Source organism: Grampus griseus, assembly GCF_964374135.1.
Source record: "Grampus griseus genome assembly, chromosome: 1".
NCBI classification, from domain to species: domain Eukaryota; kingdom Metazoa; phylum Chordata; class Mammalia; order Artiodactyla; family Delphinidae; genus Grampus; species Grampus griseus.
The window spans coordinates 34,644,271-34,665,144 of record NC_139017.1 but is presented as its reverse complement, the minus strand read 5'-3'; the positions used below and the strand labels follow the sequence as shown (position 1 = coordinate 34,665,144).

General features: G+C 39.4%; 1 protein-coding gene across 3 annotated transcripts in view; it reads right to left on the bottom strand.

Moving 5' to 3' along the window:
- DHX9 (DExH-box helicase 9) overlaps positions 1-20,874 on the bottom strand; it is a 70,566-nt gene that overhangs the window by 36,091 nt on the left and 13,601 nt on the right. The window contains exons 1-4 of one of the 3 annotated variants that reach the window (XM_082663400.1): positions 17,902-18,038; positions 15,226-15,358; positions 13,776-13,916; positions 1,417-1,531 (exon numbers count right to left, since the gene is read on the bottom strand). In XM_082663400.1, coding sequence (XP_082519526.1) covers positions 1,417-1,531; positions 13,776-13,916; positions 15,226-15,336 — 367 coding nt within the window. In that variant the 5' untranslated portion in view covers positions 15,337-15,358; positions 17,902-18,038. Of the gene's footprint in view, positions 1-1,416; positions 1,532-13,775; positions 13,917-15,225; positions 15,359-17,509; positions 17,584-17,901; positions 18,039-20,874 lie in introns of those variants that run through there. The other 2 variants (XM_082663402.1, XM_082663401.1) reach the window with 2 other exon arrangements.

Here is a 20,874-nt window from a genome sequence, read left to right as displayed (position 1 = left end):
ACTCCCAACCACTGCGCCACCAGGGAAGCCTCCAAACATTCTGTTTTTAAAACAAATTGTGACAGGTGATGAAAAGTGGGTACTGTACAATAATGTGGAACGGAAGAGATCATGGGGCAAGCGAAACGAAACCACTACCAACCACAACAAAGGCCTGTCTTCATCCAAAGAAGGTGATGTTGTGTATATGGTGGGACTGGAAGGGAGTCCTCTATTATGAGCTCCTTCCAGAAAACCAAACCATTAATTCCAACAAGTACTGCTCCCAATTAGACCAACTGAAAGCAGCACTCGACGAAAAGCGTCTGGAATTAGTCAACAGAAAACGCATAACCTTCCACCAGGATAATGCAAGACCACATGTTTCTTTGATGACCAGGCAAAAACTGCTACAGCTTGGCTGGGAAGTTCCGATTCATCCACCGTGTTCAGTAGACATTGCACCTTCAGATTTCCATTTATTTACCTCTTTATAAAATTCTCTTAATGGAAAAATTTCAATTCCCTGGAAGACTGTAAAAGGCACCTAGAATAGTTTTTTGCTCAAAAAGCTAAAAAGTTTTGGGAAGATGGAATTATGAAGTTGCCTAAAAAATGGTAGAAGGTAGTGGAACAAAAAGGGTGGATACGTTGTTCAATAAAGTTCTTGGTGAAAATGAAAAATGTGCCTTTTATTTTTACTTAAAAAACAAAGGCACTTTTTTGGCCAACCCAATAATAGCTGATTAAATGATAAAATGGTTTCTTTGCTAAGTATGATCCTGAAAGAAAGCTAACTACTAGTGCTAGAGACGGAAATAAGGAGAAGCTTAAAAGGTGTTGAAAAGTGATGAATCTTGATGAGAAAGCAGAATAACTAAAAATAGTAGTTAATATTGACTGAAACTCTATCAAGTTTATTATATGCTTTTTAAAAGTTTACTCTTCATAATAATCTTATAAGTAAGTACTACTGCTATTCTTGTTTCATAAACACTGGATCTGAGACTTAGGCAATTTGACAAATATTCCACTTAATCTACCCTACAGCGGACACACTAATAAAGTTTTGGTATATATAGAATTCAGCAATGACTGGGATCCATAGGGCAAACAAACAAGCCTACAATATATTTGGTAGAAATAAGTTAGAAACAAGAAAGAGCAGTAAATAAGACCCCTTTAACCAAATGTTCTAGCCTGTGCAAAATCTATCCAGGGATCAAAAACTAGTAAAAGCTGAAGACAGCAAGGAATTGAGCTGTACCAATTTATAAAAGAGATTAAATAATCTGGTGGTATTATGTGGTTCTTAGGTTCTCTGAAAATTATGAGTTTACTATAGTTATTTCTATCTATCCAAGTGAGAAAGAAAGATGATGAATGCAAGATCGTGTATCTTATTCTCAGTCATGTGCACACATTCAAGTCCCTTACCTGTTTTGAGAGCCAGATGTGGAGGAAGAGGTCCTCCCATGGTTGTTGGTAAACCTCCACCAGTATCTGCTGTGCTGTCAGGTGCATCAGTAATTGGGGGCGGAGGGGGTGCTACCTGCAAGAGTTTGAAAAGTCAAGACAGTGTCAGTAATTTCGCCTTCAGAAAATATTAAATTCTTATTCTTAGAGGAGGTCCACGTGTCACCCCTCCTTTCCTCATAATATTAACATCTTTGTTTTTTCAGTATTATAAAACTGTTATGCTCTCATTTCAGGCAGAAAAGGACAGGGCAGTAAAAATATTCATCATTTTCCATCTGGAGCTTACATAATTATGTAGATGAATACAGTTTTTCCACAAAAAGTGGGATCGTTTTTCCACAAAAAGTTTATGCTGTATAGTTAATTTACCTTTTCCACTTAATATCTTTTTTAAAATAAAATATTTATTTATTTATTTATTTGGCTGTGTCAGGTCTCAGTTGCGGCACATGGGCTTCTCTCTAGTTGTGGTGCTCAGGCTCTAGAGCGCGCAGGCTCAGTAGTTGTGGAATGCATGGGCTTAGCTGCCCCGCAGCACGGGGGATCTTAGTTCCCTGACTAGGGATCGAACTCGCATCCCCTGCATCGGAAGGCAGATTCTGAACAACTGGACCACCAGGGAAGTCCCTCCACTTAATACCTTTATAAATATGTTCAACTTCCAAGAAGCATCTGTTAAGAGACGTCTACGTGGTAGACATTATTATGGGTACTGAGGATAAAGTAATGAACCAACCAGATGTTCTGTAGTTACAGAGCTATATTCAAACAGCTACATTCTAATTCTGTATTCTTACAGAGCTAAATAAACAACAAGTAAATACACAGTATGTCAAGTATAATACAATACTACCAGAAAAGAAAAGTAGGAACTGTTAGAGATCAGTCTCCATGTTAGCAGACATTCAGATTGTAGCCAATCTTAAATCATAAAACAGCATTGCCATAAACTCTTTGTACTTTGGCTTATTTCTTTTGGGAAAAATTCACGAAAGGCAACTTGCTGGGTTAAAAGGCATCAAGATTTAAAAAAGCATCATAGCGCTCTACAGAAAGGCTGACTTCCAAGCTTGCACTCTATATGAGAACCTACTTCCCCACAGCCTCACCAATCCTCGGAATTACAGCATACGTCTTACATCTTTACCAGTATTAGTTCTGTTTTGTTGTTACGGTGACCGGTTATTTTCATTTACATTTTATTTGCCCATTACTCTATCTGGATAATTCATCATTCCCACTAATTTCTAAGAATTTAATATTTCAGTGCTATTCACTGTGTCATACACGTTGCAAAATAATTTGTCCTTTTCCTTTTAACTTTGTTAAACGCTGCTTAACATTATTTTGTTTTTGTTTCCGCAGTCAAATCTAGTTTCTGCTGTGACACCTCAGTAAAATGGCCTTTCCTATCCTGAGACCTGTTCTACGTTATTTGCATACACACATAGGCACATGTATGCATACACCATCCCTCCCCATCTTGAAACTAGTATCATGCAAATTTAGTTACTGCAAACTAAAAATAATTAAAAATCTTTATTAATATATAGTAGGGATGGCTAATACTTTTAACTTCTTCAAATTCTTCAGCAATAATTTTTCCAAATTACCCTTTTCATCTATTTTACCAAATATTATGTTAAATTTATAGAACTTACTCAGGGAGAACGGACTTCCTGACAATGAGCTGGCTGCTGTCTTACAATAACACTCCCACCGGCCGACATCTTCCAGTAACATGCGTGCCCAAATATGTGGCTCTACATTTCATCACTTTTCTATCTGCTGAGACAATTCCCCACAGATATCTCAAGCTTTTTCAAGTTTTATTTAAACATTTTTTCAAGGATGCTTGGAGAGCAAATAAACTTGCAAGATGAAGACAATATCTTCCTCCAGGGTAGGAGGCAGGTTTGTTTCCTAACAAGTATGATAAAGATAGCCGGCAGGTTTGCCAGCAGCCCCCCAACACTAGGGGCTTTCCTTAAGCTCAGGTGCCTCAGCTGTGATACAGACCCACTGTGTCCTCAGCATCCACCTGGACCTACTCCACACCGTCCCCCAAGGGGTTCAGGGACAAGGGGGAACTGAGGCAAACATGAAGAGTATGGTGCCTACTATCCCATGAGTAACATCCTTTGTCTCTGACTCAGAAGTCTTGTGTCTTCTGTCAGTATCTATGAAACTGTGGCAGTCTGAACTGTTAGCTTGCAAGTGTGGTAAAATCTCAGACTCTTAAGAGTTCTTGATGCTATCCTTCAGTGAAAATCCATTGCACTGTTCTTACAGGTCCTACAAACTACATATGCACAAGTTCTTTATAATTTTTACTATTATAGTAAGATATGTGTCCAATTAGATTCTTTATAATATTTACACCTCATTTCTTTCTACATATTCCTTTTTATTTACTGCATTACACTGAGTAATGGTGGTGACAGTGGACACCTTGGTCTTGTTTTAACTTTACAGAAGTTCCCCTAGAGCAGGGCATCTCCAACTATCCGCAATGAAGAACTGGCTTTGAGTTTTTTCCCCTAATCCACTGGGAACAATATTTTTGTAAAATATACCAAAAATAAATTCCTAGAAATATGAAATAGAAAAACATAAAATACAAACCCAAGTTTTCTAATTATTAGATTCAACAAATACAAGTTTACTGTCAAAACATCATTAAGTATTTCTAAATTCTTACTCATTTCTATATTTACCTCCTCACAAACTGTAACAAACACTTTGAGCAGCACTTTTTTAATACAGTGTTCACTATTATTTTTAGATGATACCTCTTAGCATGTCTAGGAAGTATTTCTCTACTCCATTTCCCAAGTACCTTATTGGTAATAAGCACTTAATCCTGTCACATGTGTTTTTTAAAACCTCTATTAAGTTGATCACTGAGTAGATATTTCTTCTAGACTCATCAGTGTGATATAGTAAAAAAGTCGGATTACAGAGTTCTGACTCAGATCTGCTAGAGGTGTCATAAGATATGGTATGTGCAACAAATTACTTTTCTCAAATACGAAACATGCTGCATTCTCAAACCCATCTAACCACGCGAGTTTTTGATAAAGGACTGTGAATCTAGTTACTTTTTTCTTAATTAGACTTGGGATGGACTATTTATCTTTTACAAAGAACATCAAAAATTTTTACTTATCACTTTTATTGATACTTTTTTCCTTTCTAATTCAGCAATTTCTGATTTTGCCTTTATTAATTTCTTCCTGTTTTATCTGGTGTTATCTTCCTGAATTGAAACTTATTAGCCCATTCATTTAAAAAACTATTCCTTGTATAAAAATAAAAGCATTCGATGATGTTCCTTTGAATAGAATATTCCTCTGGCACTCCACAGTTTTGATAGAAAATGTTATCTAAACAGTCTGTAATTGTAATTTTAAATTTTCACTTAGAACTAAGAATTCAAATTTCCAAGTGTTTGGAATTTTTTGGTCCCTTTGCCACTGTCTCCCATTACCATCTTGGTTTTGCCAATACAAACATTAGTATTTCTAATGCTAGACAGACTGATACACTGTGAATTGATGTTTCTTTGTCTTCGTTGTCCTTGCTGCTTCCTTCCTTAAAGTTTGCTCTGATATTAATATTGCTACTCCTACTTTATTTTGTACTTCATCTGCCTGGTACAGCTTTATTTATGTCTTTATTTTCAATCTTTTTGACTGAAAGATTTCTTTATACAGATAGCATAGGGCTTGAGGCAAAGTACAGCCTACTCCTGGGACACCATTAATAGCCAGGTCCCAGCAAAAAACCAGTGAGCAGCACTGGTGCCACAATGTTTACTTGTCTTTCCTCTTTCCACCACCTTGCCACTCCAGGGCCACAATTCCATTCTACCTCACTCTCTATCTACATCAACTTAAGAAAAAGATTCTTCAAGATTGAGGTTTTGTTAGTGGGACAACCTCCTACTTTCCAGTGATGGGGAGTATTATGGATTAAATGCCTGAGTCTCCCCAAAATGCATATATTGAAATCCTAAGTTCCAATGTGATAGTACCAGAAGTCAGGGCCTATGGGAGGTGATAAGGCCATGAGAGTGGAGCCCACCTGAAAGGGTACAGTGCCCTTACTGGAAAAAAAAAAAAAAAAAAAAAAAAGCAAAGCAGAGAGCTCTTTCACCAGACACTGAATCAGACAGAACCTTTATCCTAACACTTCGCAGCTTACGTAAGTGTGATAAGTAAGCCACTCAGTCTATGGTACTCTGTTATAGCAGCACTAAGACAGGAAGGATTTCCTTTTTTACATTTACTGATCTATTAAGATTAAGATGCAGAAAGGGAAAAAAAAAAGATGCAGAAAGGGGTATTAAAAGGCGTGTCATCGTGCATAAACTTGGCTCTGCCCTAAGGAAGGTTTAATGACATGAGAAAATGTTTATTATATTAAGATAAGCGAAAAAACAAGGTTATAAAATAGTATACGCAATTTGTATCCTATCGTGTTAAAATACACATTTAAATATCTAAATAAAAATACAGATTTTAGCGACACTGGCAATACTATGGTTTATTTATGTTGTCTTTTTAATAATCTTTATGTTTTCTAAAATTTCTGCAATGAACATGTATTAAACACTGTAAAAAATGTTATTTTTTTAAATTCGAGAACTAATAGTAAAACATGAACTACCAATAGATAAGCAAACAGACAATTCAAAGAAGGAAGTTAGAAATAATTAACATTTAGAACAAATGGTCTACTTATTAATAACGAAAGAAACAAATTAAAACACTATCACTTTTTCTCTCTTAAATTAAATAATTTTTAAAAAGAATACCAAAACTACTAAATCTGTTGATATAGGTGAAATGTACAATGGGTCAAGCATTCTGATAATCTTGCAATATTACATTAAGAATTCAACACAGTATTCGACGTAGACTCACCTACAGATTGATGTGACCAACCCCCCACCCAACACAGGTGACAAAATAGGTTCATTATTTCAGAGGGCATACTGTTCCTATGAATAAATCAAACAAAATCCCCATCAAAAAACAAAAAGATTTTCATCTAATAGAAGGAAGCAAGGCCAGAAAAACTGTTCACTGTACATAATTTAAAAATTCAAGTTTAGGAAAAGAGACAAGTTGTACAGGGAAGTTTCATAAATTCTCACTGCGGTCACTTTTTTGGGGAATGCCTGTTTGTTTAAAGTTGATCTATTGAGGTGAACGGTTTTGTTCAAGATGAAGAAATATAAGCTCCATGTCAAGTGATATCAAAAGATTAATTATGGTTTAGTCTAAGTAAAAGTTAAGGATTGATGCATTCATTACAAAAAAGATTCAAGTACCAATACCTGATAGAATGCAAAGCTTACAGAGTAGTATGAACAAAGGATGGGATAACTATGGTATGGAATACTTAAGGGTATAGGACCATACCCTACTAAGTGAGGGAATGATAGAACACAAAATTAAGGAGCAGTCAGAGACAGGAAGAAAATCACGAAGACGGGGTAATAGAGAAGACAAAGGAAGAGTGTGTTGAGATGGAGGATGTGAAAAACAAAGCTGAATACCGGTAAAAAAAAGGGAGGGGTGGGGGAGTATTCAGTTTACATTAAGAACATCTTTTTTTGGTATGGCAGAAAATACCACATGCAAAAACAAAGATATAAAGGACAAACTGGAAAAAAAAATATTTGTAACATATCACAGATAAAGGATTACTATTGCTAATATGCAAATAACTTAAAAAATAACAGAAAAATGAGTAAAATATATGAACAAGTTCATTGAAAAAGAAATGCAAATGGTCCTTAAATGCCAAAAGATCTTCAACTTCACTCAAAATAAAAGGAAGGCAAATTAAAGGTATACTGAGATATCTACCACAGACTGACAAAAATAGAGCAGTGGTGAGGTGGTAGACTGAGGTTTCTCTACCCCGACACTACTGACATTTTGGACAGTTAATTCTTTGTTGTGGGGGACTGTCCCTGGCCTCTACCCACTAGATGCCAGTAGCAGCCCACCCCTGCCCCTTTGGTCAAAAACGTTATCTATATATTGCCACTGACACCCCACCCCGGTGGGGGTCAGCTGCCCCTATTGAGAACCACTGGAAATGACTGAAATGGTGAAAATTGCAAAATAATACAATTCCTATCCTATGGAGAGAGAAAACTGTAATAGCTTGCAAAATCACATGGGCATATATCTTTTGACCCAGCAATCCCATTTCAAGGAATCTGTCCCACAGACAGACTAGCAAAAATACAAAAATTCATATGTATACATATACATAATATATAGGCTATTCATGTCAGCATTGTAAGTAACAGTAAAAAGATAGTACAAAACTCTATCAATAGAGGCTAGTTGAATAAACTATGGTACTATGGAAGTAAAAAACAGGTAGGAAAAGAAAAAGAAAAGTGTACAGAATAAGATAGCGTTAATTTAAGAAAGAGTTGGGATAAGGGATAGTAATACATATACATTTTTTTCTTTTTTTGCTTATAGTTAGAAAAAGGTTGACCCAAAACTATATAACAAAAACAAAAAACTGAAAGACAGGAAAAAGGATGGAGGAGGCAGGAACAGAAGCCAGACTTTTCTAAATATACTTCTTTTGTTAATTTAACATCAAAACTATGTAACTATTTAATTCAGTTCTCCAATTTTAAAAAGGTGATCCCTAAAAATCAAAAGCAAAATGAAACAGATGAACCTGAGTATAGAGCTGAGAGTATGATCACGAACAGGAATTATTTCAAACTTTAAAGTGCAGTAATTTGTATGTCTATAGTAGGATACACCCTAAATATGAAAAAAATTGCAAAAAATGTTAAACTTTTCAGTAATCGTATTATTGGTGGTAGCAGTGGAATTTACAGTGGAGACTGTTGTACATGTATATTGAATAAAGCAACAGAGTAATTATGTTGGGGCACTGCAAGGAACCATGGTTTTTGGATTGGGGGAAAATGGACATACAGATCTACACTGAAGTTAAGCAAAAGCCCTGCAATTCTGAATTTAAACTGGAAGCATCAGGTTGAACTCAAAATATATCTTGTCTTGGAAAAATTTTTCCCAAGCTGTGTACACTGAAAAAGCTAAAACAATGACCAATTTAGTAGTAACTTCTTGGCACTCAGTTTGTGGCCTCTAAAAATCAACCCCCAGTGAAAAGAACCAGGGATCTTAAGAAATGGCTGATTCCAGATCTGAGATAGGAAAATTCAAGTTGAGCCAAACATATGGTATGCCACAAAGCATGAAAGTGATCAAAGACTAAGGTTAAATGAACTTAGAAATCAATGTGAAGAGGGTCCTACTGGTCCAAAATGGGACAACTTAAAATAAACATCAACAATAAAAATAATGGATTAAAATGTTATATATTTGAATCAATGAGTTCATAATAATTGTGGGAAAAAACCTAGCTGGTAACCTTTGGAAGATGCTAGGGACAAACTTATTTCTTTTAATTTTTTTTTTTTTTTTTTGCGGTACACCGGCCTCTCACTGTTGTGGCCTCTCCCGTTGCGGAGCACAGGCTCCGGATGCGCAGGCCCAGCCGCTCCGCGGCATGTGGGATCTTCCTGGACTGGGGCACGAACCCGTGTCCCCTGCATCGGCAGGCAGACTCTAAACCACTGCGCCACCAGGGAAGCCCTCTTTTAATTGTTAAAGGGAAAGAATCAAAACATTTATCTTGCTTTTTCTGTATAAATTATATCTCAGAGTGACTAAATTATTGATAAGGAGAGGTTCTGTTTTTGCTTTTTAAGGCGGTTTCTTGTTATAAAAGTATTCCAGCCAGAAATCAAAGGAATGTGCTAATGAAATAAATCTACATGGTGATATCAATGGCTGCTAATGTCACATCATGCACCTCCTCCTGATGAAGTACAGACCATCACCTTTGGAAATTTCTTGCTCCTGCCCCTCTACCCCAAACAAATCTGAATCTGATCAAGTCTCTAATCTAACCACTAAATATGGGAAATAGAGGAACAGAGAAACATGTTTTATGATACCAGAGGGATATAGCTGCAAAATCTAAACTGTGGGAAACTAAAGAATAAATAACATGCTTTCTTCAACAACAAATTCCAAAGAAAAATTAGAGACAAAGGAAGAGGGAGAGAGAATCTAATGATTAAAAGACTAGATATCAATTGTAGTATATGGACATCATTTGGAGCATGATTTAAATAACCTATTAAAAATGGATTTATGAAACAAGGAAAATCTGAATACTGAGGGTATTTGGGAATATTAAGAAACTATTCTTCAATGTTTTTTTTTTTTTAGGTTTGATAATGGAATTGCTATGTTTTTTAAAGGATTATCTTTTAGGGATACAAACTGAAACAGTAACAGATGAATCACAGGATGTTTGGGATTTGCTACAAAATAATCCAGAAGGAAAAATATAGATAGAAATTATAGAGATGAATCATGATTGGCCATGCTGAAAAAGGTTGCAACTGGATTATGGGAACATAGGGGTTCATATCATTCCTATACTTGCTTTGATACACATTTGACACTTTCCACAATAAAAAATTTAAGTAGGGCTTCCCTGGTGGTGCAGTGGTTGAGAGCCTGCCTGATGATGCAGGGGACACGGGTTCTTGCCCCGGTCCAGGAAGATCCCACATGCCGTGGAGTGGCTAAGCCCGTGAGCCATGGCCGCTGAGCCTGCGCGTCCGGAGCCTGTGCTCCGCAACGGGAGAGGCCACAACAGTGAGAGGCCCGCATACCGCAAAAAATAAAAAAAATTAAAATAAAAAAAATTTAAGTATCCTTTGCATTTAGAAACAGGTCATTTTTGGCAAGTGCATTCTGTTGAGTGAAAACGCAAGTGAAGTGACACAAACAGGGTTTGGCAGGGATGGGGAGGTGAAATAAAGATGGTATCTAAAAGTAAAGACTGGCTTGTGATATAATATTTTTCCAAATTCATCCATTCACCATTCATTCATTCATCTAACCAAAAAATATTAAATGCCTGCTATATGGGCCAGAACTATTCTAGATGCTAGAGACACAGCAATGAACTAAAAACAGACAAAAAAATCCTCTGCTCTCATGAATTTAATTCTAATATGACGATCTAGGGGGAAAAACTAGGTTAGAAGCAGGTTTTTCAATCTTAGTATAACAGACATTTTGGGCTGGATAATTCTTTGTTGTAGGATGCTGTCCTGTGCATTGTAGGATATTTGGCAGCACCCCTGGCCTCCACCTACTAGATGTCAGTGTCACCACCACTCCCTTCCAGTTGTAACAACAAAAATGTCTCCACAAATTGCCAAACATCCCTGTGGGACAAGATGACTTCCAGTTGAGAAGCAGCAGGCTATAAGTTAGTAAGTGCTATGAAGAAAAATGTAACAGTGAAAGGAAATAAGAAGTACCAGTGTAACGGCAGATTTGCAATTTTAAACAGGATGGCTGAGGAAGAGCACTACAGGCAGAAGGAATAGTTAAGTACGAAAGTCTTGAGGTGGAAAAGATGCCAGCATATTTGAGGAACTGCAAGAAGGCCAGTGTAGCTGGAAGAAGTGAGGGAGAAAGCAGAAAATGCATATTCAGAGCATTTAATGGGAAAAATCTGAATGTGCTAAAATGCTAACAAGAAAAAACTGAAAGTAGGATATTGTTTATGGTATGCCCAAGTAAGCTTCTACTAGACTGACTCCTGCAGATAACGTGAGCTCTAGGAAAATAAAAACAAGAACTAAAACACCCCTAAAACCCCCTCGACTATACACAGGCACTAAAAAGTAAACAAAAGCTGGCAGATTCTGGAAGGAACTTGAAATGAGAAAGCAAGAAATAGCAAGGGTGTAATTCCTGTTTATTATGCCTTTTAGCTCTAGGGAAGACCATGTGAGGCAGCTAAAACTCAACAGAAAACCCAGTCTTCCTGGCCTGACATATCAGAGGGTAAGAATTTGGGGAAACCAAAGCTGCTAAAAAGTGCGAAAGGAATCCTGGAAAGGAAAGGAGCAATCTCAAATTTTGTGTATAAACTCTCCCCAAATCTCTGGCTAACCCCTGAACTACATATATACAGGAAAGACTCCAAGCCTCCTAGCATAGGATCAGAAAACTGAAGTGAGATTTGAGCTATCACTCAAAAGATAGTGTTTGCAGTTTGGGTCCAACTAAATTAATTGCTTAACAACACAATAACAAAATAAATACTCTTTGGAGGAATAACATTATTTAGAGTCTCCACAGCATAGTATTCACAATGCCCAGGATATAATCCAAAATTACTTGACATACAAAGAGGAGAAATCTCAAGAGAAAGCACAATCAACAGAGCCCAAGCTGAGATGGCCCGATGTTAGAATTAGCAGTCAAGGATTTTAAAGCAGCTATTGTAACTATGGTCAGTGACATAAAGGAAATTCAGTCATATTATGAACATATGCTTATAATAAATGAAAAGGTAAGAAATACTATCAGAAAAATGAAATTTGTTAAAAAAAAGTGATAATTCTAGAAATGAAAAAACATTTGAAAAAAAAATCACTGATGGACTTAACAGCAAAATGGAACTGAGAAAGCAATCAGTGAACCTGAATACACTGATTATATTCAACATATACTGAACATACATATATATATGAAATCATCTAATCTGAAGAGTAGAGAGAGGATAAAAAGAAGAGAGCCTCCAGGACCTTTGAGATAATATCGGCAAGTTTAACATACACGTAACATAAGAGTCCCAGAAAAAGAAGACCAAAAAATGAGGCAGAAAAAGAATTTTTTTTAATAATAGCCCAAAGCTTCCCAAATTGGGTGAAAGACATAAATTTACAGATTCAAGAATATCAGCAAACCCCAAGCAGGATAAGTACAAAGAAAACCATGCATAGTTATATCACAGTGAAACTGCTAGAAACCAAAGATAAAAAAATGAAAGCAACCAAAGAAAACATTACATATAGGGGGAAATGATTTGATTACTGCTGACTTCTCATCAGACAACAGAACGTTATCTTTAAAGTGCTGAAAGAAAAGAGAACTGGCACCTCAGAATTGTATATCCAGTGAAAATATTCAAGAAAGAAGGTAAAATAAAAATAGTTTTCCATAAAAGAATTAAAGAGAATTTGCCACAGGCAGACCTACACTACAAGAGGGAGGAAGAAGCTACAAGAAACAGAATAGGTCATAACAGATGGAGCAAAGGCCAATAGCTTCAAACATTTGAAAGATATTTGCAACATTCTTCTCATAGCCAGAAAGAGTCTTCAAGGTCATCTTGTCCAACCCCTTCATTTTATAGACGGCTCAACCAATCTAATTAAAAATCCTGTAATTATCTAGTGGTACAGTAGACTAGAAAGTAAGACTCAATTTCTGGGTAAAAGCAATGGAAGGAAAAAAACCATGTATTTTTACCTTTATAAGCAAGTCAGAATACAAAAACTCAGTGAAAAGTGTTAAAATTGATAGATTATTCCTAAAGGTTTTATAAAAACTGGGTACTACCTAAGGCATCTACTTAAATCATAATGTGAATCTTTTTATAATATCAACACCACCTGAATTTTTGTGAAAATGCAAGTTTTCATTTTTTAATTAAATGACAAACTTTATTTCTTAAAAAGTACTGGAAAGGGGTTTTTGCTGCACACTCCCAATATAATTAAAATGATCATGGTATCAAAAACACAAGAATGATATTCCACTGCACCAAATACTATTTTGTCTCTACCATCTAAGGGAATGTCAATGGGAGGAAATGTATCTTAAAGTGTTACTGATTTTGGGACTTCCCTGGTGGTCCAGTGGTTAAGACTCCAAGATCCCAATGCAGGGGGCCCGGGTTCGATCCCTGGTCAGGGAACTAGATCCCGCATGCCCAACTAAGGATCCTGCATGTTGCAACTAAAGATCCCACGTGCTGCAACTAAGACCCGCACAGCCAATTAATAAATATTTTTAAAAAGTTACTGATTTTTATATTCTGTTTAAAATGTTATCTTTGTAAGTACACAGAATACAACAGGCTCTGAAAAATCAGTTTTGAATGAATGAAATATATAAAACCTTAAGACATACAGATTAAAGGGATCTCCCAAGCCCACAAGTCAGGTACATAATGAGAATAAAATCCAAATCTTCAGGAAATCATCCTAGTTCTCCGAGAAAACAAAATGCCAAGGTTCACTCTGGAACACATTAAAATACTATTTGGAAACAACATTGAAAAATTATCACCCTGGGCCTCCATACATACTGGATTAGCATAACCTTATAACATATGTCTGAGTGCTTGGTCATACTTACCCCAATAGCTGGGACTTCTTCACTCTTTACTTCATTTATTCGAACCAAATAGTTAACAAAGTCTCTGGCAGCATTGCTCTGTGCATCCTTTTTATTGGTGGAATTACCCATGCCAGTGTAATTATATCCTTCCACTCGAACCTTTAACAGTCAAGAAAAAAATACCTTGAGAGACTGACCTGCGTAATTCTGGTATTTAAAAAAATCATAATTCACTAGTCCATTAAGAGACTACAGTTAGCTATTGGAAATATACTCTATAAACACACTGAAAATAACACACAAGAGAATTCACCAGTTGTCTTATTTAAAAAAGCTTAATTCGTGTTGTCTAGTAATAAACTAATCCAAAAACAAGAATGTTAACTTATGTGGCTCAGATATTCTCTTCTCACGTAACAGAATGTTCCAGTCTATGGCCATTACCACCCTGAATGCGCCCAATCTCGTCTCATGTAACAGAATGTTCCACATTAAAATCTGACTTTATAAGACCCAAGAACAAGCTCTCTACTTGTATTTATTTTAAAGTACTCTGACTTGAAGCAATCAACAATTGATCTACTTTCCATGGAAGCAACCTAAATGCCCACTGACAGACGAATGGATAAAGAAGATGTGGTATAAATATACAATGGAATATTACTCAGCCATAAAAAGGAGTGAAATTGGGTCATTTGTAGAGACGTGGATGGATCTAGAGACTGTGATACAGAGTGAAGTAAGTCAGAAAGAGAAAAACAAATATCGCATATTAACACATATATGCAGAACCTAGAAAAATGGTACAGATGAACTGGTTTGCCAGGCAGAAACAGAGACACAGATGTAGAGAACAAACGTATGGACACCAAGGGGGGAAAGTGGGGAAGGGCGTGGTGGCGGTGGGATGAATTGGGAGATTGGGATTGACGTGTATACACTGATGTGTATAAAATGGATAACTAATAAGAACCTGCTGTATAAAAAAATAAAATAAAATAAAATTTTTTAAAAAAAGAATTGATATACTTTCTACTGGAACTAGTAAAACTACAAACCGTTGGTCCAACTTTTCTAATCTGCACTACTGGTACTGTGGAAGCTGTGGAAGCTTCACGTTCTAATTAGAATAATTTACCTATCAGATTGTTTTAAAAGTAATGCTCAGGGAATTCTCTGGAGGTCCAGTGGTTAGGACTCTGCACTATCACTGCCAGGGGGCCCAGGTTTAATCCCTGCTCGGGGACCTAAGATCCCACAAACTGCGTGGTGCAGCCACAAAAAACCCCAAAAACAGTTATGCTCACCTGAAAATGATTCATAATGAAGTAGACATAACAAGCAAGTCACAGTAAAGAAGATTCCCCAACGTACAACACATTAACATTTTCAAACAGAAAACATTGTTCTTTTAATAATAAAATAAGCCTCAAAAGTCACATAAATGTAAACTGTATTTTTTTAGTACCTCACACATGAATTTCTGCCTGTTTTTGTTCCCCACTGCTCTAATTTCATAGGTTGGGGTCATCTTCCTTTTGCCACACCAGGCATACAGAAAATTTTTAACATCACCCATGATTCAAGTGTCTTCTTCAGACCTAAGAAACAAGTTAGTTAAAAACAGCATTATTTATAAGAACAAACACTGGAAATTACCAACCTGGAATTTACTGAAAATCTAGGTTAAGTACAGGATATTCTATCATGCTGCTATTAACACTGCCTATGAAGAAATTTTAATGACATAACTGGAAAGACTACGACATGTTATAAGAAAAAGCAGGATACTAAATTATGATCTGAACTACACAAAAAGTATGCATAGGTAAATCAAGACTGGAAAAGACATATCCCCCCAAGTGTTATCTTCAGGTAACTACAAGTGGTTTTTATCTTTTCTTGAAAGACATTTTATGGAACGTCCTACTTTTTACAAAAGGCACTTTATGTGTTTTAACTAATTTAATCCTTACAACAATGGTAGATAACATTATACACAGTAGATCCTACTATATCATCTTTTTACAGAGGAAGAATCTAGGGCATAGAAAGTTTTAGTAACTTTTCTAAGTTATCCACTGTGGAGGTCTAAATTCAAACCCAAACTACTATATTAAGAAATGGTCATCAATCATTTTATATATAAAGCCAATAGTTTATCCTCATTTGGATTATGTCTCGTAACAGACTGCCCTCAAAGTTGTAGGCAATATGTTAGTAAGTCCAAATACAGCACTTCAACTGGAAACAGTAATCAATTAACTTAAATATCCTGTGCCAAATCTCTCCTTTAGGCCTTGTTATTCATTAAAATTTGAGAATATTATGTCTTTTTGAAGTGCAACATACCATACTTGTTGGCATTCTCCCTCTACTCCAGATTATAAGATAGCAAAAGATATGGAGCCTGAGTCTGAGTTACAAGCAAGGTATCTGAGAGTAAATTAAGAACCAGAGAAAATATGCTATGAATTTAGTTTGCTGTGATGTGAGAAGAAACCCCACTGCTAGAGCATTGTCTCTGTCTTCTGTTAATGTGTAGTGCATTTTGTTAGCACCTAAGCCTTGTGTCGTCCAACCTCACCCTAGTATAAAAAATTTATTCTGTAGTCATAGGTTAACCCTGGGGACATTCTATTAATGAAAAGCTGTGGAACGCTGATGATGTCTATCTACAAATTCCAACCATGAATAATTAAAAAACAAGCCCTCAGCGTGAATGAGTAGCATGAAATATGAAGGACTACACTATCAAATTCCTTCCTCCCTCGGTAGTCTCTTCTAACTCCATAACATTAAATATCAACTATATGCTAATGATGCCCAAATATATATTGAAAGTTCAGTCTTTTCTCTTTAAGCTCCAAAATGAAGCTCATCCAACTGCAGCACTAACGGACCCATCTGAATGCTAACTTGGGATCTCAAACCTGTTCCTCTTCCCGCCAATCCCAGTGTTCCCATCTCCCTAAATGGCACCTCCATCCACCAAGTTACTCACATCACCATGTGGGAATTTCCCAGTCCCTCAAGATCCTCCATAGCTATCCCTTGTAGAGCCCTTATTATGTGCCAGTCGGTATCCTTAAAGGAGCATCTATGTGAATTTTACTTAACCCTTACAACACTGTATAGATAAACATCACTATTATTCCCTTTTTACAGGTGAGTAAACTGAGCCAAAGAATAACCTGCCCCGGGAGACAGAGCTCCTAACTGGGGGACCCAGAATTCCAAGCCAGGTACTCCTGATCTACTACTGATTTACTGCGCACTTCTGCCTCCAAAACATGTCTCCAATCCATTCGCTTCTCTCCCTTCTCCCTGCTACCACTACTGCCCACCTGGAGTACGGCAAGAACGTCCTAAATAATTCCCATTTCCACTCTGGCTACCCCTAAATCCATTCTTCTCTTAAATTCTCACCACACCCCAATCACATGGCCTTCTTTCAGTTTCTTTCCAATCCCTGCCAGTAAACACTAACTAATCCCTTCTGCCTCTGCAGCTCTGCTTTTCCTCCGCGTCTTCATAGCTGACGCATTCTCCGCCCGATGGCCGAGATATCGGCTCAGAGGTCTGCCTCTTCCGAAAAGCCTGCCCTCGCCACCCTATCTAAAGTAGCTCCCTCCCTTTACACTAATTCCTCATGATCTTTTTACCGAAACCTGCAGACATTTGTTTCCCTACTGCCACCCCCGCGCCACGACCGCAACCTCTGGGAGGGAAGGGCAAGAACTGCGCCTAACCTGTTTACTCTGTCCACAGCACCCGCAGGACAGCACCCAGTATTTGTGGCATGGGCCCTAGGCGTGGGTGGCGCCTCGACGGGCTCACCCTCAGACGATTCACCCCCTTTCACTCTGTGGCGACAGCGCCACCGCCGCGAGCAACGCGGAGGAGGAAGTGGGGTCTGATTGCTCCGGAGCCGGGACCGTGACCAGCTGCGCGGAGAACCGGGCGCCACCTCGCGGCCCCGAACAGCGCAAGCGCGGCGCGGCCAGCAGCACGCAACGCGCAATCCGGGAACCCGGCGGGGCGGCTCCCCTCCCCCTCCCCGCCCCCGCCGCCCGCGCCTGGCAACAAAGCCAGGCGGCAGAGCCGCGGGGCCCAACGAGTGACAAGGACGTCCTTCCCTTACCGGCGTCCGCTTCCTGGTACCCGAGAGCACAGGCCTCTTAGGACCGTCCGTGGCTTCGGCCTTAGCAACGGACACACAGCGAACGCAAACCCACACGCACGGAGTCAGAAGCAGCAGCGGCGGCGGCGAAATGGCTCCGGTCGCGGCGCCAAGGAGGGCGGGGTCAGTGCGCTAAGCATGCGCAGAAAGCGAGCCTGGGACAAAGGGCGCCTAGAGGGAGGGGCGGGGCTGCAGCTACCAAGCTGCTGGTAGAGTCTCGTCGGCTGGGAGATCCGCTGCGCCTGGCCCCGGGCGCCCCAGCCCTGCTTCTTCCTGTAGTGCAATACCTACTTTTGAAAGTTTTTTGCGAGTTGGGGACCTGTAGCATTTTAATGCAGCAAAATGTTTTGCAGCTTCTGTCATAGGGACCTGTGATAGATGAGGTGCCCTTCGAAGACAGAACTGGAAATCTCAGGTGCTAACTTTATAGGGTTGTTGAGGCAATTGAATAGGATGGCATGTGAAGGGAGCTTATCATGTGTATGTGGCACACAATAGGTGTTCAGTAGGTGGGTGGAGTAAGTCAGATACTCTAACGTGAACGTCTCCTGAAAGACATAAGCTCAGTGAAGGCAGGAACCCTGCCTGGCTAGCTCGCTGCAGTGCTTGGTACATCCAGTGCTCAGTAAAAACTAGTTTAATGAATAGACAAAAACTGCAAGGTTGTTTTTGCTCACATTGGATAGCCTCTTGTCTTCAGTCTTTGGAATAAACTGGATTCTTAACGATTGTAGTAGTCACTTAAGTTTTTGAACTCTAGTGCTTCCCACGGAGGCAACAATACAAAATATTTCACCTGGGGTTGTTCCACAGAATCCAGGCTAATCAATTATCAGGCCCCATCACACCTATCATCCTCATATTTCACCTCTTTCACTACGTTTTTTCCCAACTCTTCTAGCTTACTGTGATTAATCCCTTTAAAACTCTGTTGCTCCCATGATCAGAATAACACAGCATTCTCGAGCATTACTCATTCTTTTATTTTCTCCATGTGTTTGCTCTCTTCAAATAGGAACAAAATCATTCGGGGAAACACGTTAATCTTTTGTTTCTTTGTCCCCTTCCAGGGTGCTTAAAGCAGCAGGTTTTTTTTTTTTATGATAAGTGAAACCCAACTAGCATAAGTGAATTGCAAGTGTTTTGTAGCAGATAATGAACACAGCATTTTTATTACCAACTTTTTGAATTCATTGTCTGGTAGACTGATTATATGTTTCATTATTTTTTCTGGGGTTTTCTGTTGCTCTTTCAATTGAGAGTGTAAGGTCGGATCTTAACAAACGGCACCGCGAAACAGAGGAAAGCTTCAAGTGAGCTTTATTAGGGAGCGCTCCCGGGCGAGGTTCACTGGTCCGAGAGAAAGGGGCCAGAGAAGTCGCACCCGGGAGAGGGTTGGGCAAGATTTTATAGGGGAAGAAGGGAAAGAGCTGTGGTGAATCTGGGAGGGCGCAGGGTATTCCTTATTTGGTGGTCTTTTCGGGTATCCTGGGGGACCGTTGGTCCCGCCCCTCGAAAGGCGGGAAGGCTGGGCCGGGTTCAAAGTCCCCAGGTCAGTTTCTGGAACTGGGTGGTCCGGAATGTCTCCAGGGCAGTTTCTGGTACTGGGTGGTCCGGAGAATTCGGTCTGATGCAACCTGTGAATCTGATTGTGTTCCCCTGCCTCGGGCCAGTTGGCCTTAACAGAGAGTAGTTCCTCCGTCTTTTCATTTTACTTAACTTTCTCTGTCTTTATGAATTTAGGTGAAAACAGGTAACTGTTGTAGTCTTGAATAGGTGTTTTTATGTGGGAGCATCCCTATGTAGGCTGTTTGCCCAGTGTCTCTGGTGTGAGGACTGGATTTCATGCGGACACCAGCCACATCTTTTCTCAGGGTGTGCTGGCCACTATCACCTTGATAGGGAGTGTGACTGGTGCTGGAGGAGCTAGAGCCTGTGCACGGTGTGAGGTGGGACTTCCTCTCTGTTCAGTGGCTGTCACCACACTGTCAGGGGTGGGCTCTGCTCCCAGTTGCTGGAGCGAGAGCCCTGAGGGTCGGACTCAGGCTGGCTTTGTTCTCTTTAAGTGTATGTTTTTACTCCTCCCTGCACTGAAGCCTTTGCCTCAAAGGAGGGGAGTGGTGAAGTAAATGGGGCTCGTGTGCTTACAGATGTTCAATGTGCTGCCTTTGTAGGCATCTACTGCTCTGCTCAGAAGCAGCCCAAAGTCATGTCTTTTCCCCAGTTGTGGCCATCCCACATCTAATGCAAAGTTACGGTATGGAGTGGTTGGGGCCAGCGCATTCACCAGGCTGGGACTGAGGGTCATAGTGGTTTAAGTGGCTGGGCTGCCATGAGAAGTCTGGACTGCTTCTGTGGTGCTGTTTGAGTGAGTGCCAACAATGGCCACTGCTGCCCCTCCTGGACCACACCTCAGGCCCCTGGGTTACCTAGGCATCCCTAGATCAAGTCTTTTCCCAGGTCCTGGCTGCCCTAGGTCCATTGCCAAGCTGTGGTGTGGAATAAGTGGGGCCAGGGTGTTCTCTTAGCTCAGACTGGGGAGCATAGCAAGGAGGCAGCCGCTAGGGCAGACCTCTCTCCACCGTGTCTGATGGCAAACCAGCACCTGCACACTCCTCACAAGTGGAGTCTAGGCTCCTCCAGCCTTTTTATCTGTCCCAGTGGTCCTCCAAGCAGCCAAAGGGGCTTATCCTTCTGCGTAGGACCCCAGGACTCGAATGCCCAGTGTGTGGCTCAACCTGATCACTCCTCAGGGCTAGTGTCCACCTGTGCGATATCCCTTTTCCTTAGTCCCCTCCCAAAGTCACAGGTCTCCACCCGATGCCTTTCTTCCCATCCTACTGTAACAGGGAAGACCCAACCCTGACTCTATGTTGGATCTGCTTCTTTATTTATTATTATTATTATTTTATTTTTTGCAGTACACGGGCCTCT